The sequence below is a fragment of the Tetrapisispora phaffii genome, chromosome 4, assembly GCF_000236905.1.
Source record: "Tetrapisispora phaffii CBS 4417 chromosome 4, complete genome".
Classification (NCBI taxonomy): domain Eukaryota; kingdom Fungi; phylum Ascomycota; class Saccharomycetes; order Saccharomycetales; family Saccharomycetaceae; genus Tetrapisispora; species Tetrapisispora phaffii.
The window spans coordinates 200,417-226,428 of NC_016523.1; the positions used below are offsets into that span (position 1 = coordinate 200,417).

Genomic DNA, 26,012 nt, shown 5'->3' on the forward strand with positions numbered 1-26,012 from the left:
TCCCCTGTATCTTGTAATATGCACGTATAGTCCTTTCAATTATGGAAGCAAGTATAATTCACAATTGATTATTAAATAAGGTTAAGTCTTCCTTTAAGATTCCTTATGTTGTCTCTATTTATATATTTAAATAATTCTGCGGCGAATAGTGTGGGGTTGAAACGAAAAAAGAAATAAGGACGTCGAGAAAGATGATTGAAATCATTTGTCAATTGAAAGCTCATTGTTTAAAACAATGGATTGTCAAGTAGATGCAATTTACTCTAACTTATATATCTAAGTGGTGAATGTAATATATTGATATCTTGATATTTACATTCCTAATGCTACGCCTTCGTATTGAGATGAAGTATTTACATAAAAATTGTTTACACTGTATGGATGCGGGAACAAATTCAACTTTTCATCATTGAATAGTAACCATTGTAATAGAAGTTCAGATTGTTTTATAATCAATTGAGACGATTGTTTATCCATTGTAAGCGAATTGCTTATCAATTCTGGGATTATGCTTAGGAGTCTTAGTAAATGTATGGATCCGTACTTTTCAATCAGGTTAGTCTTATCTTTTAATTCTTCGAATTGTAAACGTTCTATTCTATAGAGTAGACATACTGGTAATGAGTTCTCAAAGTAGAGTTTAAATCCGTCGCAGAACTCCCGTAGTTGGGATTGCGAAGCTGGGGATTCCAGAACTTTCGATGCCTCAGTTTCGTAGAGATCCAGGATCTGCTTGATGTTTCTGTCTGAAGGTAGTTTTAGAATCTGTTTGTTCCTCGTCACATATTCCCAATCGTTGACCAATACACTCCTTAATTTTGATGGGATGTGCATTACTAGTTTTGGAGGATGATGGTTCATATTACCAAAATTCGATATCGAGGAGGTAGCAGATGATGAAGATGAAGAAGTGGTGTAAAGAGAATTGGAATATAAAGCAGATTCCACCGCTTTTTTTCTCGATTCACTTCCAGTTGAAGCATATTGAGTTGACAGTGAAGCCTGTGATTTTTTCTTCTGCTGTTGCTGAGATTTCTGTAGTTCCTTCTTTGCATTTTTAGCATCAGCAATCAATTTCTTTTTCAACTCCACATTCTCTTCATTATATTCTTTAATCCTATCTTCACCGATCCATTCGTCCCAACTAGCTTTCCAACCCTGATAGTGTACAAAGTACAAGAAATCGCCTTCAACAGGAGATTCTGGTCTATCTGATTCATCAACAACATCATTATTCAATCTAGTTATGCTATCCTCTTTTGAATTCCAAATCTTTAAGATCTTGGCTTCATATAACAATGGGCCATGAAACGCCAAACATTTTCCACCTAGTTCAAAACTCATTATGTCGGGGGAGAGGGGGGAGTCGCTTTTTAATCCAGTAAAGGAAACTATGATACGCTATCGATGATATGTCGACACCTTATTGATAAGTGTAGGCATCATCACTGGTAATGATCCAACTTCTTTTAACAAAAAACTGACTTGTAATAGTTCATTGAAGTTGGTTGACCATTTGATGCCATTAGAAGTTTGGTGAACTTCGATGTGCGGGGTAACTACCAACATTTATAGTCAAGTGACAGGTCTTGTAGCAGCGTCGGCGTCAATGGCACTACGAGTACTAGTGATTGTGTTGGTAGCTATGTCTTGATATCATCTCAATGTCATGGTTCATCACTTTTCTTGTCCACCATGGCTCTTGATGATCACCAATCATTGACAGAGTGAGAGAAAGAGTATGTGTGTGTGAGTGTGGGCCGGTGAAAGAATGAGTGAGTGTCTCTCACTGGTTACTTATTTTAAATCTTAATGACAATACCCTCTGGCCCTCCATGACAACCAAACAACTTAGTCAATTGCTTCAAAACTGGCAAAATGGTGACTTGTGTGTCATATACCCATTCTTGAAACCACAAAGTACTAACAAACAGCCGCACGGAACGCTCAATTTGACTGAAAATTTTTAAAAAGTTGCTTCTTGTTTCAATTCAAAAGAGAGACCAACTGATTTATAAAATGAAGAGTTTGTACCTTATAGTACATAGTTTTTAACTCGAAGATGTTATATATTGGGGGAGTTTTCAAGAGGTTTATAGGCTGGAAGCAAATTAGCTGGCAGCAATATTGTGTATATATCGAATTCCTGTAGTGCTTAGGACGAGAGTCAGTGAATAGCGAACTCACCATGAATCCGCAGTTGAAACAGAAGAAACACATTGTTGGAATACATTTTGCAGTGGGACCTAAGATTGGAGAAGGTTCCTTTGGTGTCATATTTGAAGGGGAGAATATATTGAATGATAGTGACAATCAGCCGGTGGCAATCAAGTTTGAGCCGAGGAGGTCTGACGCACCGCAGTTAAGGGACGAGTTCAGGGCATATCGTATTTTGAATGGTTGTGAAGGTATACCTCATGCATACTATTTTGGTCAAGAGGGGATGCATAATGTATTAATCATTGATCTATTGGGACCCTCACTGGAAGACTTGTTCGAGTGGTGTGGCAGAAAGTTCTCTGTTAAGACAACATGTCTCGTCGCTAAACAGATGATCTCAAGAGTTCGAACAATTCATGAACATGATTTAATCTATAGAGATATTAAACCAGATAATTTCTTAATTTCACAGTACCAAAGAGTGAAGAGTGATGGGGAGTCTGAGAAGAGGATTGCAAGTTCTGCAAACAACGATCCTAATTTAATATATACGGTTGATTTCGGCATGGCAAAGCAATATAGAGACCCAAGAACAAAACAGCACATACCTTACAGAGAACGAAAATCTCTGAGTGGAACAGCAAGGTACATGTCTATAAATACTCATTTTGGTAGAGAACAAAGTAGGAGAGATGATTTAGAATCATTGGGACATGTTTTTTTCTATTTCTTAAAAGGATCGTTACCATGGCAAGGTTTAAAAGCACCAAATAACAAACTAAAATATGAAAAGATAGGTTTGACAAAACAAAAATTAAAACCTGAAGATTTATTATCTAATAATATTCCTGTTCAATTCGCAACCTATTTAAAATACGTAAGAAACCTGAAGTTCGATGAAGATCCAGATTTCGATTATTTATTGTCCTTGATGGATGAAGTGTTGAAAGGATACAGCCCGGAAGAGCACTATGATTGGATGGACTTAAATGATGGCTGTGGTTGGGATATTCATATTAATAAAAGAGCAAACTTGCATGGTTATGGTAATCCTACTCCACGGGCTACAAATCGCACAAACAATTCCCATACAAACAATAATACAAATATCCGAATAGCAGAAAGTTCAAATAATGTCACACAGTCTGCAAATGTAACAAATAAAGAGAACACATTCAATAAAGGGTATTCAAATATCAAGGCTATTTCACAACAAAATCATGACTTACAACAACAGAAATTCACAATGTCAACAAAGACGAAACAATATAATAATTTGACACCAATTAGCTTACCAAATACAATCTCAATTGGTTCAAAAAAACAACTAATGAAACATTCAAATAGAAATTATCCAAACAATGATTTAGATAGTGGAAATACAAAACTTAATGTGAATAGCAATAACAATCATGGCCAATACCATAGCATCAATAATAACAGTGGACCTGGGTCTTCATCGCAACAGTATCTATTAGACAATGACTCAACTTACAATCAGTCATCGGGAAATACCTGTTGGTCTTACATATTCTGCGGGTATTGTTGATCACTATTTGCTTTAGGAAGACAGTGTCGCGTTATGATATCGTCCTTTTAGCATCAGAATTATTTGCATTTAATTAATTATTTCTTATCAATCTTTATTCTATTTATTAGTATATATCTACATGTCATACCATGTCCATTAATAACACATAAGATCGTAATATTAAAATTTATTTAATAAATATAGATGTGTAAATATAGGCATAAAACTTCAAAATGAAAGACACTATCAGTTATAAATAGTAGAACCACTAATTGCTAGTTGATTCAAGGAATACATGCTTGTCGAGTGCTTGTGACCAAAGGAATCATCTTGTGAACCTTCATCGATGGATTTAGAAAGGGTATTAAAATATTTATCAACATCGATGTCTAAGATTGTGTCATTATTGTTATGATCAATCAAAGTGAGTGTGGAATTATTCAATTCATGATTATTATATATTTTTGAATTGAACTCTTTAGTGTAAGGAGGAACATATGGTTTAATTCTAACTTCCTCTATAATCGAAGTTAATGTTGAGTCTGAGTGATTTTCTTCGGATATATCTTCATTTTGAATTGGATATTTTGTATCTTTTGTTTCTTCTTTACGTTCAACTTGCTCTTGGAAAGTATATTTATTTTGTTCTTCATCAACTAATTGTAAGTTTGTTGAACAGGTAACTGTTTTAATTGCATGGTAACCTAATTCCGTATTTCTCAAAGAAACCAAACTTCCGTCGTCGAGTAAGTTTATTTTTAGGCTTGAGTTTATGTTTGATTTTTGATTTGATTGCTGGATGGTCGAGTTCCCATTTACTACAATATTACCAATGCAGTAAGTTCCATTCGATTCTTGACTGGTTCCAGACTCGTTCATGACCGAATTGAAACCTTGCGATAGGATACCTCTTCTCATCTTCTTTAAATCTCTAAGATCCCATGAAATAACAGTATTTTGATCGTCATTTGTGAATAGTAATTTGGAAGTTGAATTGTACATCAACGATTCGATATACCCTTTATTGGACTCTATTGTCACCAGAGCCTCGCCTGCAGTTGATCTGATATCCCAAACTTTCACCTTGTTACCTAGTGTATTAGCAATGAGAAAATCATCAATCCAAAGACAGTCGTAGGATACTTCTGGTCTTGAGTAAGAATTAGTAATTGGATAGTATTGGTTCGAGATGAGATTAGTTGGGTTACTATGGCTTGACGTTAGATCCAAGAGAGAGATACCAGCTTTCCCAAACTTTGAACCCGATAAAGCCATTAATTTGTTATTAGTGAAGTTCAAAGAGTTGTTATAAGCTAGAGATTCAACTCCAGCAAATAATTTCAAGAAGAGTGGTTTTGACTTTTCATTTAAATCGTATATGAACAGTGAATCATTTGCTAGTGAAATGAAGATATTATCATTTTTTGGAGCCACCAGTTTTTTTATTGGGAAACATCCTGATGTAACCAATGAAGGAATCGACTTCAAGTATTTTTTATGGTTGAACCTTGTTTTGACCTGTGCATTGCCACTCTCCAAGGATGTATCAATTAAATTCACTACACCATTAGAATGGCCAGATAAGATTGAAAGGGTATCATTATTTTCTTTCTTGTTGAAAAATATGGAGCTGGTTAAGTTTGGTTTTGGTAAATGTATAGTCTGTATACCATGAAGTTTTGAATGAAATTGCGATTCCACTTCGAAGGAAAGTAATTTCAATTTGCTTTCATTTGCAATTAGAATGTTATTGTTTGGGTCTATGTCTAAATGAGAGAAAGACGTTTCGTTGTTTGTGCAGTTTGGGACTTCGAAATAGTTTGAGTATAATTTTTTTGTGGTGTAGTAGTCATTGAAATCCTCTGAACATTTCCGTAACTGTTGTTTTTGTCTATTGTTAGTGTATGAGTATTTGTTTGTGACTTTATTTTTGAGTCTGAGCTCATTACGTTTTGGAATGGCAATTGCATTGTTTCTGAATATGTTGCTTGGGCAGTAGTAGTCTGACATTGTTGGGCAATTGACTCGAGGTGAACAAAAGCGAAAACAGGACGTAAGAGAAAAGAAATATGGGATGCACATAATATGATTGAAAAGAGGGGAGTTTATATAGATGTGTAGTCGATTGCGAGCCTAAGAAAAAGAGATACCATTGACCCCAGCAACATCAAAAGTAAATAGAGCCAGTCCGATACGACAGTGTGTCGCAGCGTTTGTGTCACCAGCACCGTGCCAGCAACTTGCCAGCATGTAAACACCAGCACGCCCAGCGCTGCTCCCGCGGGCGGCCCCGCGGGAGCAGCGCGACGCGTCACAAAAGAACCCGAAAACCAAACCCCGCGTCGCGCTGTGACAGACGCAATTTTTGTGACGCTCCCTGAAACACCGGTCCGTCCATAGTGACACACACATGTGTGTGTGTCACCATACGCTCGGGGATCACCCACAGGAGCCGACCGGACACTACACGCACCGCCACAAATACACTCACACCGATGTACACAGTGGCCAACTCGGGCCAATCGACAACAGGCGATTGGCCCACCCCCCACGACGCTGTCCCGGCACACCCCACCCATACCCCCCAGTAGCCGCTTACCCTCCTTGCACCCACACCCACCGCTTACCCGCCCACCCGCCTCGTTCTCGCCCTTTGTCCGCCCGCATCGTACACAGCGACGCCGCCAACCACAGCGGAAAAACTGCCGCGGTCCCTCGCCGCCGACCGCATAGTAAGAAGTGATCAGCCCAGAGCCAGAGCCAGACACGCGCAGACCGACACAACAGACAGCGAAATTGAGTTCATTTTTTCGAAACCAGACCGTTAGACAACCGGTTTATCCCTCTTTACCTTTTATTTCAATTCTCGTACTACTGGTTTTGATAATTTGGCAAACTAGCAAATAAGCAAATAAGCAAACATCTCCTACAACGACTTTTACTTCTTGATTCAAATCAGACGTTTTACAACTGACTAATGGTTCCTATAAACTCCTATGTAATTCATACGTATGCTAACAGTTCTGTATCCACGTACACTCACTTATATAATACAATACACATCTTGACTTATTTATACACGTCGATTCTCAACGTGTTGGTTTTATATTCTTTCGGAGGTGCTGCTACAAATAGGGACATACAGAGGTTTTTGTTATCAACTGTTATCTTTGCACACACACACATATATACCTTTACAACGGTTTTGCAATCACTCCAACAATATATTATATATAGTCACCGGCAATGCCTTGCTCAATCTCTGTCAAATTGGTCGCTGCAGAGTCCCTGTACAAGAGAGATGTGTTCAGATCTCCAGATCCTTTCGCTGTTCTGACTATAGATGGTTATCAAACTAAATCGACAACTGCTGCTAAGAAGACTTTGAATCCCTATTGGAATGAGACTTTCAAATTCAAGGATGTCAATGAAAACTCCATTTTGACGGTTCAAGTCTTTGATCAGAAAAAATTCAAAAAGAAAGACCAAGGTTTTCTGGGTGTCATCAATATTAAAATCACAGATGTTTTGAATTTAGATTCTAACGACACTTACAACAGTAACGAAGAAACGATCACCAGAGATTTGAAAAAATCGAATGACAACATGGCTGTGAGTGGCAGGTTGATCGTCGTCCTGTCGAAAGTTCCAAATTCAACCTCTTCTGCCACCACCAGTAACACAAGAACAACTAGTCGATCGAGTAGAGCAAGAAGTTCTGCTTCCAATGCAACTGTCGGCGCCACAGCCAACAGAACTGGTTCATCTGCAGGAGGATCTGCTGCAACTGCTGCAACTAATAATAGTACAACGGCAGCTAATGGCAATAACAACATCACTACAAGTACGTCAAGGAATACCACAACGCCAGCATCCGCATCGAATGAAGCTTCCAACACAGAAAGTAACTCAGCAAACAACAATACCACACACCAATTATCTTCTTTTGAAGACCAATACGGCAGATTACCTCCAGGATGGGAAAGAAGAACTGATAATTTCGGTAGAACATATTATGTTGATCATAATACAAGAACCACTACATGGAAAAGACCGACCTTCGATCAAACTGAAAACACTGCTAACAGTTTACAAAACACAGAATTAGAAAGAATACAGCATAGAGGAAGAACTTTACCAGAAAGTTCCTCAGCGTCAGCTTCGAATTCTAATCAAGATATTACTGTCAATACAAATAACAATTCGCAAACTCCAGCAATCAACGGTTCTGCTGCTGCTGCATTGGCCGCTACAGGTGCTACCACTTCGGGTTTAGGGGAATTACCTTCAGGCTGGGAGCAAAGGTTCACTCCAGAAGGTAGAGCTTATTTTGTCGATCACAACACGAGAACTACTACCTGGGTCGATCCTAGAAGACAACAATACATCAGAACCTACGGTCCGACAAATACAACTATTCAACAACAACCAGTGTCGCAATTGGGTCCATTACCTTCTGGTTGGGAAATGCGTTTAACAAATACAGCAAGAGTTTACTTCGTTGACCATAATACTAAGACTACCACGTGGGATGATCCAAGATTACCATCCTCCCTAGACCAAAACGTTCCACAATATAAGCGTGATTTCAGACGTAAGGTAATATACTTTAGATCTCAACCAGCTCTAAGAATTTTACCAGGTCAATGTCATATTAAAGTGAGAAGAAAGAACATCTTCGAAGATGCTTATCAAGAAATTATGAGACAAACTCCAGAAGATTTGAAGAAGAGATTGATGATTAAATTTGATGGTGAAGAAGGTTTGGATTACGGTGGTGTTTCAAGAGAATTCTTTTTCTTATTATCCCATGAAATGTTTAACCCATTTTACTGTCTATTCGAATACTCTGCTCATGATAATTACACAATTCAAATCAATCCAAATTCGGCCATTAACCCAGAACATCTAAACTATTTCAAGTTTATTGGTAGAGTTGTTGGTTTAGGTGTATTCCACAGAAGATTCCTTGATGCTTTCTTTGTCGGTGCTCTATACAAAATGATCTTACGTAAAAAAGTTATTTTACAAGATATGGAAGGCGTTGACGCTGAAGTACATAACTCATTGAAATGGATGCTCGAGAATGATATTGAGGGTATCTTAGATCTTACATTTAGTGCTGATGATGAAAGATTTGGTGAACTAGTAACAATAGATCTAAAACCAGACGGAAGAAATATCGAAGTTACTAATGAAAACAAAAAAGAATATATTGAGCTATATACGCAATGGAAGATATATGATAGAGTTCAGGAGCAATTTAAAGCATTCATGGATGGTTTCAACGAATTGATACCAGAAGATTTGGTCACTGTGTTCGATGAACGTGAACTAGAATTATTAATCGGTGGTATTGCTGAAATAGATGTTGAAGATTGGAAGAAACACACCGATTATCGTGGGTACCAAGAGTCCGATGAAGTTATTCAATGGTTTTGGAAATGTATCACTGAATGGGATAATGAACAAAGAGCTCGTCTATTGCAATTCACAACTGGTACCTCTCGTATTCCTGTTAATGGTTTCAAAGATTTACAAGGTTCCGATGGTCCAAGAAGATTTACAATTGAAAAAGCTGGTGAATCAAACCAATTACCAAAGTCACATACATGTTTCAACAGAGTTGATTTACCACCATATGATGTATATGATAGTCTAAAACAAAAATTAACTCTGGCAGTAGAAGAAACTATTGGTTTCGGTCAAGAATAGTCAATACTTATTTTTATTTGTTCTTTCACATAGTATACTTAATATCCATTGAAAATTTCACTAATCATCTACTAAATTATCACTTCCAAACAAAATTATTTGTATAAATTAAAATTTAATGACCAAAGAAATATGTAAGAGTATAACATCATGTTCTGTATTTCAGATTTTCTATAACAGTCATTCTAAATGTTCAATTAGAATGTTTTAAATATCAATAAATTCATCTAGATTTCTAATCGCAAGGTCCAAAAACAAAACCTGATTGCAAATTATATGTAAAATTTATGAAATAATATAATGGTGTATATATTAAAAGATACATGCTCATATTAAATACATGATGTATATATTCGATTTTTTTTATTTAATATAAAATGGTTGGTTATATGACTATTTGTAACTAGTATGTTAATGAGTGAATGAATGAGTAAAATATGAATAAAAATAAAGGTTAATAAAACGAATGAATGAATGAATGAATGAATGAATGAATGAATGAGTGAGTGAGTAATATGTATGAATGATAATATAATAACTTAGTTACCACATAATGAAGGCTTCGATAATATTTTCTCAGTTTATTTTTGTACAAAATAAAAATATGACTCCGGTGAAAATAATCAAGTTTACGTTACAACTTATAATTGAAGATATGTTCTTGCAAAATTCTTCTAACATATTCAATAAATAATAAATGAACGCCAAAGCATAAAATTAGGCAAATGCTGATCTATTTTTTTAGTTAGTTCAAATGATTCAAAATAATATATATAAATATCATCATTTGCTAATTAAAAGGGTATTGTTGGCTAGAAAAATCTACTTTATTAAAATTAGGAGTAATATCATTAGTGTTACCTATGAACGCCTTATTAATACCAGTATCAAATCTACTAGAAGCTTTCTCAAAACCATTATTTTTTTCATAAGCGTTAAAATAACTTGATTCTGGATATCCCATGCTATCCTTTGAATTATATATATTTTCATTCATAGGCTGTAACAAATTCAAATCTAATTTAGATAAAGGTCTGGATATCGCATTTACGTCATATGCTGGCGCTTCGTAATGGTTTTGAGTGTACTGGTTGATCTTCTGGTCATAGTTATGATTGCCGGTATAGTTATAGTGGTGTTTAGAATATGAATAAGAACTATTGTTATTAGAGTTCCTATTTTGTGTTTTGTTAAAAGGTTTTTTGTGATTATTCTTTGGTAATGAGCTATGTTTAGTATGCTTGCTCTTAGTAACCTCAGAAATTTGTTGATTATCGGTTGGTAATATGTTACATTCGGATGTTAAATCAGAGATTTGAACACCTTTAAATTCGGCAAAATCCTTGACTTTAGATTTAATTTTCTTGGCATAAGAAGTAGCCTTAATGCTTGGTAATAGTTCTTTTGTCAAAAAGATTAAATGTGTTATTTTAGTGCTTAACTCACGTTTGAATTTTTCGAATGCCTGAGATTTGGAATCTTTTTCAGAGGTTGGGTCCATTTTATCGATTGGCGTATAATCCAATAAAGTTGAATAATTTTTGACATCCAATAACGTTTGTAATGTATAATTACCATAATTATCTCTGATTAACACATTCAAATTTGCAGTAAATATTTCAATTATTGAAATTAATATTTCCATGACATTTGGTACAAGATCATCTTGATTTGGAATTACATTTGAACAATTAGCTGATTTTGTAATGACAACATAAAGAATCTTGATAATCTTTTCAATGACGTTCGATGAAAACTTCATACATGATAATTGTGGTAAATTATTAGATAATTTTTTGTACGTCTCAGGTAAAAAGTAAAACTTCAACTCATCTGTATCCAATAAGAATTGAACGATATAGTTACCAAACTGATCATTGATTAACTTTGGTAGATATTCAATGATGTTCATGGAAATCTTCAAAGTTTGTTGTAACTTACAAATACCTAATAATTTTTGAAGAACACAACAACCGTGCTTATGAGTGGAAATATGTACGATATTATTGCCAGTATTAATTACATCAATTAGAAAATTCAATTTTGATGGTTGAAATTTAAAAATACATTTTTGAATGACGTGGTTACCATTTAAGTCGTTGATTATCTTTACAACTTGATCCGTTGAAATGTATTCCCTGTTACTGAAACCATCAATAATCATATCGATCTGGTAATCTTCTTCAGCAACATCGATGATTTTCTGCAATGATCTAGTACCATATTGATTGATTGAAATTTGATACATATTTGTGTAGATTGCCTGAATTAAGATGGTCTTTTGATCAGTGGTTAGGTAATAGCACAGTTTTTGGACTAAGTAATTTCCAAATGGATCCAAAATAAGATCAAGGAAATGATCTCTTGTTTGATCGAACAATAAATCTCTGACTTTATTTGAATCATTGATGTTTTTATCCTCTAATTTTTTTTGCAAAAATCTACAGCCATATTGATCTGTTGACAAACTTAAAAAATCGAGTTCTTCCAAAGGTCTAGAATTGATCTCATTCATATTAGCGAGGGGCTTATCAGTATTAACAGATTTCTTTGACATAGGCAATGTTTTCGTCTTAAAAGAAGATTCATGCGAGGTAGTTAACAATTGTGGTTGAATGTTTTGCACCCCGTTGGAATATTCCAGCGGAACAATATTGTTTGAGAGCTCATTATTATGTTTGCCATTGTTCGACAAGATAGCATTCATGTTTGAATTTGTTGGTGCTAATTGGTTTGTATTAATGCCCAATGGTGCATTAATAGGAAAAGGCATGTAATTAGTGTTATGCAAAACATCAAATTCATTGATCAGAGGCAAATTGGTGCCTTTATTGAAACTAATGGGTGTACTCTGAGATGTTGATGATGATGAATTGTTAGTGGAAGAATTGTTTATATAAAGTGCAGAATTTTGACTTGAACCACCTAAAAAATTTCCGTCCATATTAAATGAAGAAGGAACCCCATTCGTATACAGTAAAGGCGAACTATTATTAAACTTATTAGTTTGGTTATTAGCAGTTGCACTCATGAACTGGTTAAAATTCGATAAGTCTAAAGATTGAGTCTTTTGATGAAACCTTTTATTATTCATTTGACCTAACGATGGCGGAGTGGTAGGTTCGATTAGCGACTGGACAGAATTCACCGACAACTGGTGTTGGTGTCTGGCGTTATTCTGCATTCCTGTATGATATAGAGTTTATTTCAACTGCACGTTAAAATGATTAAATATTGTTAGTATTAAAATGTTTTTATGCATAATAAGTTTTGAGAATAGAGCGAGAGGGATTAAAAGTCAATATCATCTGTTATATACTGGTAACAAACACACGCACAAATATCAAAATTACCCATTTAGGTAAAACATTCCTAAAGAAGGCATAGCAGATCAAGAATCGGTCACATGGTAAAAATTCTGATAAAAATAGAATTTAACAGAAAATGAAAATTGTCCTAATAAACGGCAGTACAAGTTCGATATTAGAGTGTTGGTAAAAGGTCATCGGAAATCGTAATAAAGGATCTGGAACTTGCTATAGTCACAAAGGTTCACCTTGAGAAGTATGTGATGTGATAATGAAGGTATGATATATAAAGAAAAAACACAGATGTGTATTCATTCATCATAACATGGATTGGCTACTCTCCAATGGCGATTGACTGTGTTGATGGTGAGTTCGACCAGTTAAACGGCCTTCATGTCGAGGTTTTAGCCTTTAAGATAACGATATGACCTGCACTCCTGTCTCCTATTGCAATCAATCTTGATAAAACGGTTTGACTTTCAACAGTACTCAATTCTTCAATTTATAGCTCTCTAAAATGATGTTCTAGTTAATAATAATACATACTGTTTCTATTCTTGCGGTCTAGTATTAGAAAAATATTTTTCAATAAAGTTTTGTATTTTTGGATGTTAGTGTATAAATATACTATCTATTCCTGAATGGAATGATGAAGTAAAAATGAAATAAAAAGATATGGATGTTTAGCACCTCTATTATAGGAAGTGATCACAAATAGTCTGGATTCTGGATATAATGTTCGACAGGGATAGAAATCAATGATACTCTGTAATTCTTTGTTATTTTTTTTTGCCTACAAAATTGAAAACTAGATCTTAAAAGTATATTTTTATCTCCCTTGTAAGTGTATATTCTAAACGGTAATTGTAATATTAAGTTCTTGGAAAGAAATTTGCTTATCAATATTTCAATGATCCGTAAAACCAAATTCTTTTATTAAAAAAATTATAAGAATGCCATACCAATAAGAATGATCCTTTAATAATTTACAAGAACAATTTCAGAGACCATTGAAGGTAATTTTATTTATGTAGGTAATGATAAATTAAAAGTATAATAAAATAAAAGTAACAAGAACAAAAACCACATACATTTTTTTTTCTTCTTTTCGAACAAGGAAAAGTAGCATGCCAACTAAAGGATATTATAGTAATAATACAAAGCAGAACATCGTGATTGTAATAACCTAAAAAAAAATATGCAACATCGATAAATTAAGAAACATGCTGAAATAGGGCGTCTCTATACAGGATGATAGACATAGTAAATAATACGGGTCGTTACTCTTGTTTTGTTGCTCTTTGAAGCCCTACTTCGCACCCTAACGTCCTTCAAACATACAACAAGTATTCATTATATAACAATATCTATAAATTGAGAGCATTACAGAGAGGGAACATCAATGTGTGGGCAAACTGCCAATTGTAAAGAGAGCAATGATTGATCAATTTTGAGTTGGGCATAAAGTTGTAGTAGATGTTTCAAAACGATTTTGAACATGAAACAAAGTCTATAGAGAGGGAGGGAAGTATATACTTATTACCTCCATAATAAAAGTAAACTAAAAAGAAATGAATCCTGCATTGAGTTTTCTGTTGAACAGAGGCCTCTGTGGATAAATTTCAACATATTCTTCTTATGTGTGTGGGATGCAAAAACGAACAACATCAAACTCATCATATTGCAGATATTAATAGCTAAAACAATAATAGTACTATCGTTCTTGCATAATGTATGTTACAAAACCATTATCTTATTATTGCTGATGAAAAGCACTCATGGTGTATACCACATTAAGAAAGAAAGGACAAGATGAAAGAGGCTTGTGAGAAGGAAAAAGGGAATACGAGAAACTAACTACAAATAAAGGATGGTAGTGTTTAACAGCAACATGGATATTTCTAGAGGTTGTTGGATGAGCGAGTGAGCGAGAGGGAGAGATGTTTTTTCTGCACACAACTAGTTCTTACAAGTCGTGACTGAGCAGGTATAAACTTGAATATTTTTCACGGTCTGATACGATATGCAGAAATATACATCTCTGTAACAAAAAAACTAACCAGCAATACTTACAGTCAGTGAAGAGATAGTCTCGATGTGTGCCACTATTCTTACCGTTGTTGTTGGGACTTTAAGCCTGCCTATTTCACCGTAAAATGCTCTTCTTCCTATCAAATGTTTACTGGACGTGGTAAAGATTTCTTCTGCGTAACGAGTATTTTCATAATAATTGTCGCAGGAGAGAACGTAAATTCTAAACAGGAATTGGCAAAAACTAAAAGGCTTTCTAGTTTTTCTTTAGTAGCAGGCTAGGCTAGAGCCTGGCTAGCTGGAAAGCTCCTCACCTTATGTTTCTGCCTAACTCTTCCTTTCAAGAGCGTGTTCGTGATAGTGGGATCACGCTATGTGTTCACATTAGAGGGAAATTATATATATATTATTAGCTATATTGTTTCGTAACAGAGGTTAGGATGGGGTACGGTGTGGTTGATTTATTTATGGCGGAAACTATCAATAGTGGGCTGAATGGGAAGCTTCTATATCTTACTGCACTCTTTTATATGACTCGCAACCTACTTGTATAGAAGAATCCTGTTGCATAGACTGCAAGGACAATTAGTAGCCTGTTGGCATTACATTATTTGTTTCACGACTTTTTTCAGAGGCACACCAGATTAGTTTATTCAAATAATCGGTGTTTGTTAAAAGTTTGTACCTATTGCTCAACTACTCGAAAAACTGTATGATTTATTTAATCATGCAACCTTCAAGTGGTGAGCATCAGCATAAATGTAATTAACTGTTGTTCTTGTAATTGAGTGATAAGTTTCCCATTAACGTACATGGTGTTGTATAAATAACTTAAAATAAGGGAACTTTACAATAGTTAAAAATGAATACATACATATAAATCCATTCATGTAAACAGTTATAAAACAAAACTGCATAAATCAACTATTTAAATATACTGATAGCCAAAGCCCACATATTATTTGCACTGATTAACGTAATATAGGTGCTTTCGTTATTTGAATTATTCTATTGTTCTTAGAGGTTTCATATAAATTCATTATTTTATTAATTATCATTATCTTCCATTGTGTATATATATTGTAAATCGTTCGTAGATCAGTGATACTTACTTCTATATAATTAAACTCTATGGTAGTCCAATCTTGCAACTTTTGCATTCCTTTTCATGTTCTATATTTGGTATATATAGTATAGTACCAAAGGATGAGGCATTGTTATAATTTACGTTATTTCAAATGGTATGAATTCATGGCATCGTGCTGTCGTCAATGATATTGTATTAATGTGTGTGTGTTTTTATATGCTGTGATAAGTTATCACTTCTACTAAACTTTTTGTCACATATATGACAAGCGTAAGGTTTCACACACATATGTAAAGATCTAACATGTCTTTTCAGATGTTCTTGTCTTTTGAATCTCCTTTCACAATAATCACAGCCAAATTGTTTGGATGAGTCCAGTATTGGCGATGGCTTACGACCTCTAGTCTTAGGTAGTATACCTATTTTCTTCGGTAGAATAATCGATTGTGCATTTGAATGATCGGTTGTTTTATTTGGAATTCTGGTTTTCTTGTCAATTTTGAAATCCTCTACAAAAATACTTGGTACAATTACTTTAGTGTCAATTTCTATATGTTCTAATTCTTCGATTTTCATATTTTCTGTAAAATCATCACTAAAAATAGAGTTTTCGACACCAGATATAATGAAATCTGGCGAAGATAAAAAATCATTCGTTATTTGACCTTCGGTTGGGTTTGCAGTGTTACTTTTTGTTATTAGTTGAGAAGGATCTATAATTAATCTGGAATCATCGTCATTTAGCATGGAATCTTGATCAAAAGTGATGTTATCGTCATTCAGTAACTTTTCTGAACCAGTACCAGATTCCTTCTTTATGTTTTTATTTCTACTCCAAAAATATCTCTTCTTAAATATTTGTGGCGATTCCTCGGTTGTATTTAGCGTAGTATGTTGAAAATTAGTATTCATATTATCCATAGGTAACGTGCTATTACTATTGTTAGAGTTCGTATGCGTGTTATTGAAAATATTCAATTTGAAGTAATTCATCACCTTCTTTGTTGAAGATTTATCTAAATCAGGAGCTGGTAAACTTGTATCTTCTAAATCAGTCATGATTGAAAACGCATCGAAGTCAGTATCCTCTTGAGGACTTAGAATACCAAATTCATTTAAATTCAATTCTAACTTTTCATACTCATAGTAATTCGTCCGATCAGTGATGTACTCTGAGATAGACAGTCTCTTTTCATTATTGTTGTTATTGAAGATCTCATTTCTGAAATTATAGCTGTTATTGATGTAATTGTCATTGTATGTAAAATCGCTATTGGGGCTAGCAACTAATTGGCTGGTGGAGTTTGTCACCAACGTGTTGCCTGTTAGATCATTTGTTATATTTGACTGCCCTGATGAATTATTATTGAAATTACTTTTTGGTAAAATTTGCAATGTGAAATGGTTAGCATCATTATTCAGAGCCGACTGACTATTGTTGAAGAATGAAAGATTCTTTAGATTACCACTTCCATAAACTGTGTCATTTGATTCAACTCTCGTTAGCGTTGACATGGTTTGAGTGAGTGTGTGATTGACTATATCTTAAGGATGCAATAGCAACTAACTAAAGGAGGATGTAATGTTGTAATTGATCTCTATCTGCTCAAGTTTTAGCGAAATATCCCAAAATTGGCGATGAAAACATTCAACTTTATAATTCTGGTTGTTTATATATATATATATATATATATATATATATATATAAAGAAATGTGAGTACGTCTGTGAAACTGCAATTGAGTTCTCTTCCAATAATAACGAATTGCTAGCTGCTTGTAACAAAGCCTTTGATAACAACCCCAAATATTGATTGCACAACACCCAATTACACACCTGGTAAACTGATATCTACAATAATTGATCTATAAACTTACTTTATTCTATGAGTGAAAAATTAATTTATCACTCATTGTCGCCATTACCATACAGTTTCGAAATGGTAATTTCCAATTTTTCACTATATATCTTAATAAGCCTCCTAGAAATTAACCTATAATGAAAAATAATAATGAGAAATGAAGCGAGATATATACTGAATCGAAAACGGAAGTAGGTGAAAAGAAGAAATGCGGGCTAGAGAGGTAGCTATGTTCACCTAGTTAATCAAAGAGCAATAGGAACGTATCGAGGCTAAGAATACATGGATATACACTCTACAGAAGGGAACACATGCCGACCACGGCGCTCAGTATGCTGTCTATGGGGAACTTGGTAGCTTATCTTCATTAGTCTGTAGTCTTTCATCTTGCGATTGAGAGACAGTAACAATGTATTCGTTTGGACTGCTGTCTCTGTCTTTGTCTCTGTATCTCTCGAGAATATTTAGGCTGGCAAGAGAGGACTGGATACTATGTGTAGAGAGAAACATGAGGCGAATACCAGAGTTGGGATGGAAAGGGCTTGGTAGAGAATGGGAACTAGGGCAGCCAAGAACTGTATTTGTGGCTCAATAAAACGTGGCGACTAGAAGGCAAACCACGCAACGTAGTAATGGGCACAAACGAGCTCTCGTGAGCATTGCTGATGGTTCTTAGATACATATATCATTCACATGTATTTACGTACGAAATACTCTTGTTGCACCGGAGGCTAAACTGTTAACTGTTTCATGATGATAGTAACTAGTGCCTCTGCAGATGTAATTAATTACATGGCCCGAGATCATGCGCGCATTTTGCGTGGAAAACGTCGGCGCTGAGATAAAGTGGCAGGGACAATAGACCTCTAAATTGCTGATTCAGAGGGTGCCTGCTACGGAGATTTCTAACTGTAGTTGGCAACACAGCTGGCTCTAGAGGAAGGATGTAGAACAGCTGCTTCACCGCATTTGTCTGCATAATTCAGGTAGTTGTCAACTAGTCGTACAAAATAAAACATGTGTGAGGTATTTTTGTGCGCGTGTTTTATAATGAGCGTAATTGCACCGCGAGTGGTTATGTAGCACTTGCTTTACAGCTATTTACTTGCGCAGAACATGTATGTAGTATCTGTCACTGTCGTTCTCTGTCAATCAGTATTCGCCGGCGGCACGAGCTGTTCTCAGACAGATTACTTTCTTATTCCCGTGCGACTTCCCTATAGGCAATTTCCCGTCCTTGCGAAGTGCATAATCACGCAATAATAGCCTGAGTTGCCTCGACCAGGCACTTCGATCCTCGAAGCAGTTCCTGAACACCTACGGGGCGGTAACCAACAACTTTCTAATGGGCTGGGTTTGGTTAAGATGCCACATATAAGAATAACATCTCACTTCTGTTGTGCTTACCCAGTATTGTAATGCTTCAGTGCGATTCTTTTACGTGCTTTTTAAATAGACATTTAGGCTCACCATTTACAGGGCCTAAAAAACTAGAAATATTGTAAAAAGTCATCGGATTAAACTCTTTAAAGTGAGTATATATGTGTATGTATCTAAAATGTATACCTGATAGGGATCTATACTATTTCTTCTTTCCAAAGAAAAATAACGACCCAGTTATATTATTGTTTGATGGTGTGTTGGTTGAACTTTGGTTCAGGGTCGAACTTGTGTTTGTCGCTGTGTTATTGTTACCGTTTGAATTTCTCTTTGGTTTCGAATGAGAATTAGCAATCGATTCTTTAATGGATGTATCCGCAGCGACCGATGTTCTTGGTGAGATGGCGCTCAATTGCTGCTTGTCGAAAGCTAAACTATCTCCACTTTGAGAGTTGGCAACACTTGGACTCATTAGGAAATTGAAACTGGAATATCTTGGTGCCATATTCTTTGACCCACTCTTTGAGGTTCTCGGTTTAGGACCAGGAGATTCGGATCTCGATATATTTATACTATCTGTACTCTTGGTGCTTAAGGGTGGTGTACTGCTGTGGCTGGTTGTCGAAGTGTTCTTATTCTTCGAAGATTCATTGATTTGTCCTGTACTAGCAGAATTTTTGCCTTTAATGTTCTTTATAGAACTCTTGCTATTGCTTTTAATAGCGTTTTTGTTTGCATTATTCTGTGCCGCATTCATTTTCCTTTTTATTTTCTTTAAAGCTTCAGAAATTTCAAGACAGTCCAAACAACGGATCATTAATCTGACATCATTTGTTAGAATGGCTGTCCTATAAATCGATTTTATGATGTAGCTAATTGGAGGTAAAGAGTTTGGAACCATTATATTTTCCAATGTTGGCATTTGCGACATATATGGTTGACTAATATTTCCATTAGAATTTCCCATAGGTGGCGATTGTGAACCAATACCTGGAACGCTATCTTTCAATGCACATCTATTGTATATAATTTTGTTCAAAAAGGCTTGAGATGAATTAGCAGCTGAACTTTTTGATGATCTAGGATCAATACTGATGTTTCCACTTGTTCTATTACTCAGCGGATCGTTACTTCCAATTGTTGGATTTAAGCATTCGCTTGATACTGAAGTGCCGTCCATCAGGGGATCAATAGATTCATCGGCATACCTTTCACTTAATTTCTTCTTAATTGTATTCAATGAAAAAATTCCCAGTTCAAAGTCAGAGTCATCTAGATCTGATTGTGACGATGATGAAGCATCTAAATTATCTAAAAGGTTGATATTACTGGTACCATCCATAGACTTTCTACGGTAAGCGACACTTAATTTTCTCAATTTATCAATGTAGGATAACTTCTCTTCAGAAGAAGCTGAGTCACTGTCGTCATCCATGTCAATGCTTGATAAAACTCTCAACTTATCTTGATCGACAGTTTCTTGAGTAGCAAACTTGTAATCACCAAAATCTTCAGATTTTCTTAGGTTACTAGACTTTTTATTAAGTGGAGTTTTAAGTGTAGTGACTGGCCCTGACCCAGCCGAAGTCACTGATCCTGAACCATTTTTTAAAATATCACGATACATAGCATTGTTTGGATTTGACTTATATGATGCCAAACTAGAGGATCTTCTATATCTATCTGATTCATCACTAGCTGTAGTTGAAATTGAAAGCTTTCCTGACATAGATTGTAGTGGCATATCAAAATAACCATTTTCTATATTATCCAAGGAATCTTTAAGTTTCATTAGTTCTAAATATCTTGGGTTATTCTGCAAAATTTTATGCAATGCTTCTTCATTCTTGCCAGCTTCTTTTCTTGCTTCCTTTGTAGTTGCTTCTAATAATGATCGAGTAATGAGATGTAAGTTTTCTTCTTTTCTACTTACAACTGTGTATAATGCTTCTGTAATCAAACTGGAAAGTAGTGGAACCTCATATAATTTAGCCATAATTAACAAGTTTAATACTACAGGTACTAACTGCCATCTTAGGTTGACTTGACCAGTATAGAAGAATTCAGCGAATGCTTGTAAAGTAGCAGTGGACCAGGGTAGATATAATGCTCGTGGTGTCAATAATGGTTCGAATTCAACATTACGATTTGAAGCTGTGGAACTCCAACTTCCAAACCCTCTTCTTTTATCCTTATAATTATTACTGCTGGCAGAACTGCAATTATCACCAAGGGCACTACTAGAACTGGACTTTCGCAGTTGTGACAAATGAGGAATATTATCCGACTGAATGTTTAACTTTGACATTAACGGACTGCTTGGTGCACTAGTGGATGAAATGTCGTTAATCAATATGCTACTTTTTCTGGTATTAGTTTTTGGTACAGGTGGGAGAAGCTCTGTTGGTGCTAGACACTGAGGCGGTAATGGTACATTTAACAGACCTGAATTTTGAGAATCTAATGTGTTGATACTGTCTCTTCTTGAACTACTCAAAGGAGCCATCATATCTGAATTAGAACTTAGATAAGACATCAAACTGGCTTGGGATGCGAGAGAACCCTTTCTAGAATGTATTGGCAATAGGTTTCTTGCTGAATTCACTGATGTTCTCCTAGAATGAATGATATCAGCAGGGGTACCTCTTGATAGTACAGAATGATCTTGCGTTAATGTTGTCATTTTCGGATGAGATAAGCGGCGCACGTCCTTTTTCAACATTTCTAAGGTAGGTAGTGAATTTAATGAAGCTCTTCTCTCATTTGGAACCTTCAGATCTGAAAATACAGTTGTCCCAGTCTTACTTCTATCTTGAAAAGGAACCCTAAAAACCATACCAGTCGAAGTACTTGCAATATCAACCTGTGAGCTTCTTGATCTGCTATTCAAAGATCCTCTACTCAAGGTATTACTGAAATCCAATGGTTCTGTTGTCTCTGGAATAATGTTGTTATTCAAACCACTGATAATATGATGATCGCTATCAATGGAAGCACTAGATGACCTTCTTAACTTAGGATAATTTGAATCTTCAGTAAATTTTTCGAGAGATGTCATGGATGCAAGTCTTGCCTTAATATCAAGAAAACCTTCTGAAGAGACATTTGAAGGGTGTCTATTTAACTTCGAACCACTAAAAGATTGTGAGGGTGTAAATTTAATCAATGCAGATTGGATACCAGTAGCTTCGTAATCTTGACATACTTTTGAATATCCTTTTGCCAATAACATATCAAAATAACGACCCCATCTTTTTCTAAGTAAGTAAATAGGAACTCCAATAGCTTCACCTTCATCTGAGATAAATTCAAAATCTGATAATGGGGAGCCAAATAATTCCATTGCATCTTTCCCTAACACCATCGCATACGACTGGAATACAGAGGATACTGATTCCATTTCTGTCGGAGCAATATATCGTATATAACTCTCAAATTTTGATGTTACTGAAGATGAATAACTTTGTTTTCCGGTTGCAAGTGGTCCATCTGTATTTGAAATTGTTGGTATTAAATGCTCATCTTTAAAATTGAATGATATTGGTGAAACGAGAGACTTATTAAAATGAGAGAATTTAGCAACTTCCTTTTTTTGAATATTTGCAGTAGGAATTTCTAGTGTCATTAAATGATCGAATTTTTGAATGGTAGGAAGATAACCATCATTAACCTTTGAACCCATTAATAAAATTTTGTGATGTGATTTCCATACAAATAGTTTCCAAAAACGGTGGAAAGCTTTAGATTGACGACAGTGATTACATGAAAGGTTAATTCTTGACCATTTACCTGAACGTATATCGTATGAGTAACATTGGAAAGAAACATCGTCAGTGTCTAAGTAATACCCTGCGAGAATGATTTCGTAACCATAATATTCACCTGTTGGATACCTTAAATCAAAAATATTATTTAGAACATAGCGATATTGTGTAGGATCGATATCCATCACTATACCTTTTGAATCCGGAAGAAGGGGCAATGCCGCAAGTGGCGAAACATTACCTACAGTGTGACTATATCTATCCTTTGGAAGTTGTGTGTTTGATGCATTTGTGAAATTTGTTGAATCTCTATTAAGTGTCTCTTTGATTTGGGGGTAATAGCAAATTAAAGCTGGTACATCAGCTTTGTTATTTTCTACTAAAATAGAGAAATTAGATTTAGTTACCATTGATGCTCGTTTTCCTTCGATATTTAAACTAATATGATCTTTATACAATGGATCGATTTCGAGTTCCCAACAGTTTTTGGTTATGTTGAATATATTCACTACTTGTAATGGTTCATCTAAATTGCTTAAACCTCCTACGATGACAATTTTCGTATCCTTTGATTCATCGTTTTCATTTTTCACATGCATAGAATGGCTGAACCTTCTTGGAATTTGTGGATCTTCGCTTATTAATGACCATTCTTTAGTCACTAAATCCAATTGCCATAGAGAGTTGGTTGCAATTAATTCATAGCCGCTTTCTGGATAAACAGCTAACCCACCAAAAATATATAAATGTGAACTAGTGTAGCACATGGAATGGAATAGACGGTTAGTCACTAGGGATCCTTCAGTAAGTTGATCTCTGTTGTTCTCTGTATTTTCTTTCATTGTTGTTGGCACTCTTTGCCATGTTCTTGAAATTAAGTCTAAGAAGAAGACTTCGGATGAAACCCAATCAATTAAATTTTTAAAAGAGCTTCCGACACCTTTCTCTTTGGCAAAATACATTATAATTTCTTGCTGTACGTTGACAAGACTGACTTCTGTCAGATTTAAAGGTAGAACCAGACCACCATGAACGAAAATATTAGACCTTGCAATTGAAATGGCGGCACCCGTACGACAATCCAATGTCAGACTTCTCTTCTTAGCTTCATCCAGAGTTTTGAAGTTCGCTGGTAGATTAGGAAGTTTCAAGTCATAGCAAACAGTAGACGAGGGTTGTGGGATAAGCATGTCTAGTAGTATAGCCTGAAGTGAATTGAATGTGCTGTGAATCTCACTCGGTTGGTCAGATTGGAAATGAACACTATTATTTTATCGAATTAACTTCGAACCTGAAGTGACAAATTAGGTACTGTTATCAAATAACGAAATTAGAAAATAGGAAAGAACACGCAAATGCAAAATATAAAAATATATGGCGTAAATTCCCTGGTTCCAACAATATATGAGCTCACAATTATCCTTGAGTGAAAGCTTGAGAGAGAGATAGGCTATAGCAGTTGCAATACCTTATATTATGACGATTAGGAACTTATAAAGTATGTATTTCCTTAGCTTCGTTTTAATGTGCATCTTTAGATCTGAATAAATTTTATTTGAGAGGACATTTTTTGAATATTGAATAAGGAAACAGAGAAAGTAACCCTACGCGAGATTTTAATTAAGCTTAATATGTGAACGACTATAGCGTTTACAATACGCTTGACATTAGATTGATATTATATAGATACATGAAGAACGGTTGTGTATATGGAGGAACACAGGTTCAAGTGGTCGATGGGGGGAGGCGGTAGGTGAAAATATGGAAATATGAAATTATCCGGGATAAACGTTTCTTATCTACATATATTTATTTGAAAAAAACAATCTATATACATATGCTAATATATTAAAATGCGATCTGTTTGAACGGTTATAAACTGATCGATAACCATGCGAGTCCAAATAAACATAAGGCCAATGGGTAAACCTGTACCACCCCCTTTGCATTAGTTACCAATGTGATTGCAGTTGTAGCCCACATTAGACATACACTGATCAGGATCAACTTCAAGATAGCATTGATTCTAACTTGTAAATTTGTATGACCCTTCAATGCCACACGCAACAATAAAGGCAGCAACGTCTGTGTTAGCAAAGCTTGAATAACTAACGGAAACAAGCAATATCCCGACAATGATATGTACGAAATCAGAGACATTGACTGATGCGGTTTTGTTAGCCTTAAATGCAATGCCAGAACCAACAAAATGAACCAACATGTAATAAACAGACTTGAAAACAAAGACTGTGCATGCGAGACAATCAACGAGTACGATATGACAAAGGTTAATGGGGCCCACAAATCACTACTTTGAGCATGCAGGTCATCAACAGAATTACCACCGTTCACTTGAGACACACCTCCTGCTAGGGCATAGGAAGAAGGAAAATGCGGATACACGACTTGCTTCAATCTATTATTAATCTCAATGATATCTCTTTTTAAAGTATCCAACACGGATTCGTCCAAAGTACCCCTGCTGATACCAGTGGCATCAGCAATAATTTGATTATTTGGAGGACCACTTCCGTCTATATTTCCTTCCATAGGAATGCTAATTGATGGTGCATTGGTCAGAGGAGCGTCCTCTGATCCAATGCTGGTGTAATTACCTTTGCTCTTGCCTTTTGAAGATTTTTTATTTTTTGCATGCTTGTCAGAAATAGGGATATCGGACTCGATAATATCTGGCTCGACCAAAGCGTCGTTCTCAGCAGCGATAGAAGACATGAATGCAGTACTCTTTATATATATTTTTCAATTTGGCACAGAATAGAACTGATAGCAAACCAATTGAGTCTTCTTACAAACGGTAACCTGTATAAAGTACGCCCAAATACAAAAAAAGAGAATTTGTTATATTTATTTCAGTAGGAAGGCAACATAATTTTTATAATCAATTTAAACCTTCTCTGTTAAAAGAAGAATTTTTCATAGATTGTTCACACTAATGTCGTTCATCATGATAAACACAACAATAATTCACGGGGTCGAAACCAGACGAAGTCACGATACAGTCCCACTGGACCGCACGCAGAAATGAAGGACCACGCACCGTAAAATCGAAACTTCGGTGGGCGCGTCTTTTCTAACTGCAGCTTTGACCGAGGTTTCGTCTGTCTAACCGCTGGGTTACTGGGGAATAGTAAACTAAGTTCAAATGTGGTGTTGTC

The 26,012-nt window shown here is 35.4% G+C and overlaps 9 protein-coding genes across 9 annotated transcripts; 2 read left to right on the plus strand and 7 right to left on the minus strand.

The window, feature by feature from the left end:
• Window positions 1-312: 312 nt before the first annotated feature.
• EAF3 (Eaf3p) lies at window positions 313-1,344 on the minus strand (the record flags this gene model as incomplete). The annotated part of the gene is made up of 1 exon (XM_003685126.1): window positions 313-1,344. The coding sequence occupies one exon, from the start codon at window positions 1,342-1,344 to the stop codon at window positions 313-315; it is 1,032 nt and encodes a 343-aa protein (XP_003685174.1).
• An 844-nt stretch (window positions 1,345-2,188) lies between these two features.
• Window positions 2,189-3,709, plus strand: YCK3 (casein kinase YCK3; the record flags this gene model as incomplete). Its single annotated transcript, XM_003685127.1, has 1 exon — window positions 2,189-3,709. One exon carries the CDS (start codon window positions 2,189-2,191, stop codon window positions 3,707-3,709), a length of 1,521 nt encoding a protein of 506 aa, XP_003685175.1.
• A 228-nt stretch (window positions 3,710-3,937) lies between these two features.
• On the minus strand, window positions 3,938-5,701 carry DSE1 (Dse1p; the record flags this gene model as incomplete). Its single annotated transcript, XM_003685128.1, has 1 exon — window positions 3,938-5,701. The coding sequence occupies one exon, from the start codon at window positions 5,699-5,701 to the stop codon at window positions 3,938-3,940; it is 1,764 nt and encodes a 587-aa protein (XP_003685176.1).
• A 95-nt stretch (window positions 5,702-5,796) lies between these two features.
• Window positions 5,797-6,270, minus strand: TPHA0D01020 (uncharacterized protein; the record flags this gene model as incomplete). The annotated part of the gene is made up of 1 exon (XM_003685129.1): window positions 5,797-6,270. One exon carries the CDS (start codon window positions 6,268-6,270, stop codon window positions 5,797-5,799), a length of 474 nt encoding a protein of 157 aa, XP_003685177.1.
• Window positions 6,271-6,937: 667 nt separating this feature from the next.
• On the plus strand, window positions 6,938-9,406 carry RSP5 (NEDD4 family E3 ubiquitin-protein ligase; the record flags this gene model as incomplete). The annotated part of the gene is made up of 1 exon (XM_003685130.1): window positions 6,938-9,406. The coding sequence occupies one exon, from the start codon at window positions 6,938-6,940 to the stop codon at window positions 9,404-9,406; it is 2,469 nt and encodes an 822-aa protein (XP_003685178.1).
• Window positions 9,407-10,196: 790 nt separating this feature from the next.
• Window positions 10,197-12,590, minus strand: TPHA0D01040 (Pumilio-family RNA binding repeat-containing protein; the record flags this gene model as incomplete). Its single annotated transcript, XM_003685131.1, has 1 exon — window positions 10,197-12,590. The coding sequence occupies one exon, from the start codon at window positions 12,588-12,590 to the stop codon at window positions 10,197-10,199; it is 2,394 nt and encodes a 797-aa protein (XP_003685179.1).
• A 3,437-nt stretch (window positions 12,591-16,027) lies between these two features.
• Window positions 16,028-17,347, minus strand: COM2 (Com2p; the record flags this gene model as incomplete). The annotated part of the gene is made up of 1 exon (XM_003685132.1): window positions 16,028-17,347. One exon carries the CDS (start codon window positions 17,345-17,347, stop codon window positions 16,028-16,030), a length of 1,320 nt encoding a protein of 439 aa, XP_003685180.1.
• A 1,927-nt stretch (window positions 17,348-19,274) lies between these two features.
• On the minus strand, window positions 19,275-24,026 carry TPHA0D01060 (uncharacterized protein; the record flags this gene model as incomplete). The annotated part of the gene is made up of 1 exon (XM_003685133.1): window positions 19,275-24,026. One exon carries the CDS (start codon window positions 24,024-24,026, stop codon window positions 19,275-19,277), a length of 4,752 nt encoding a protein of 1,583 aa, XP_003685181.1.
• A 682-nt stretch (window positions 24,027-24,708) lies between these two features.
• YIP4 (Yip4p) lies at window positions 24,709-25,569 on the minus strand (the record flags this gene model as incomplete). Its single annotated transcript, XM_003685134.1, has 1 exon — window positions 24,709-25,569. The coding sequence occupies one exon, from the start codon at window positions 25,567-25,569 to the stop codon at window positions 24,709-24,711; it is 861 nt and encodes a 286-aa protein (XP_003685182.1).
• Window positions 25,570-26,012: the final 443 nt, after the last annotated feature.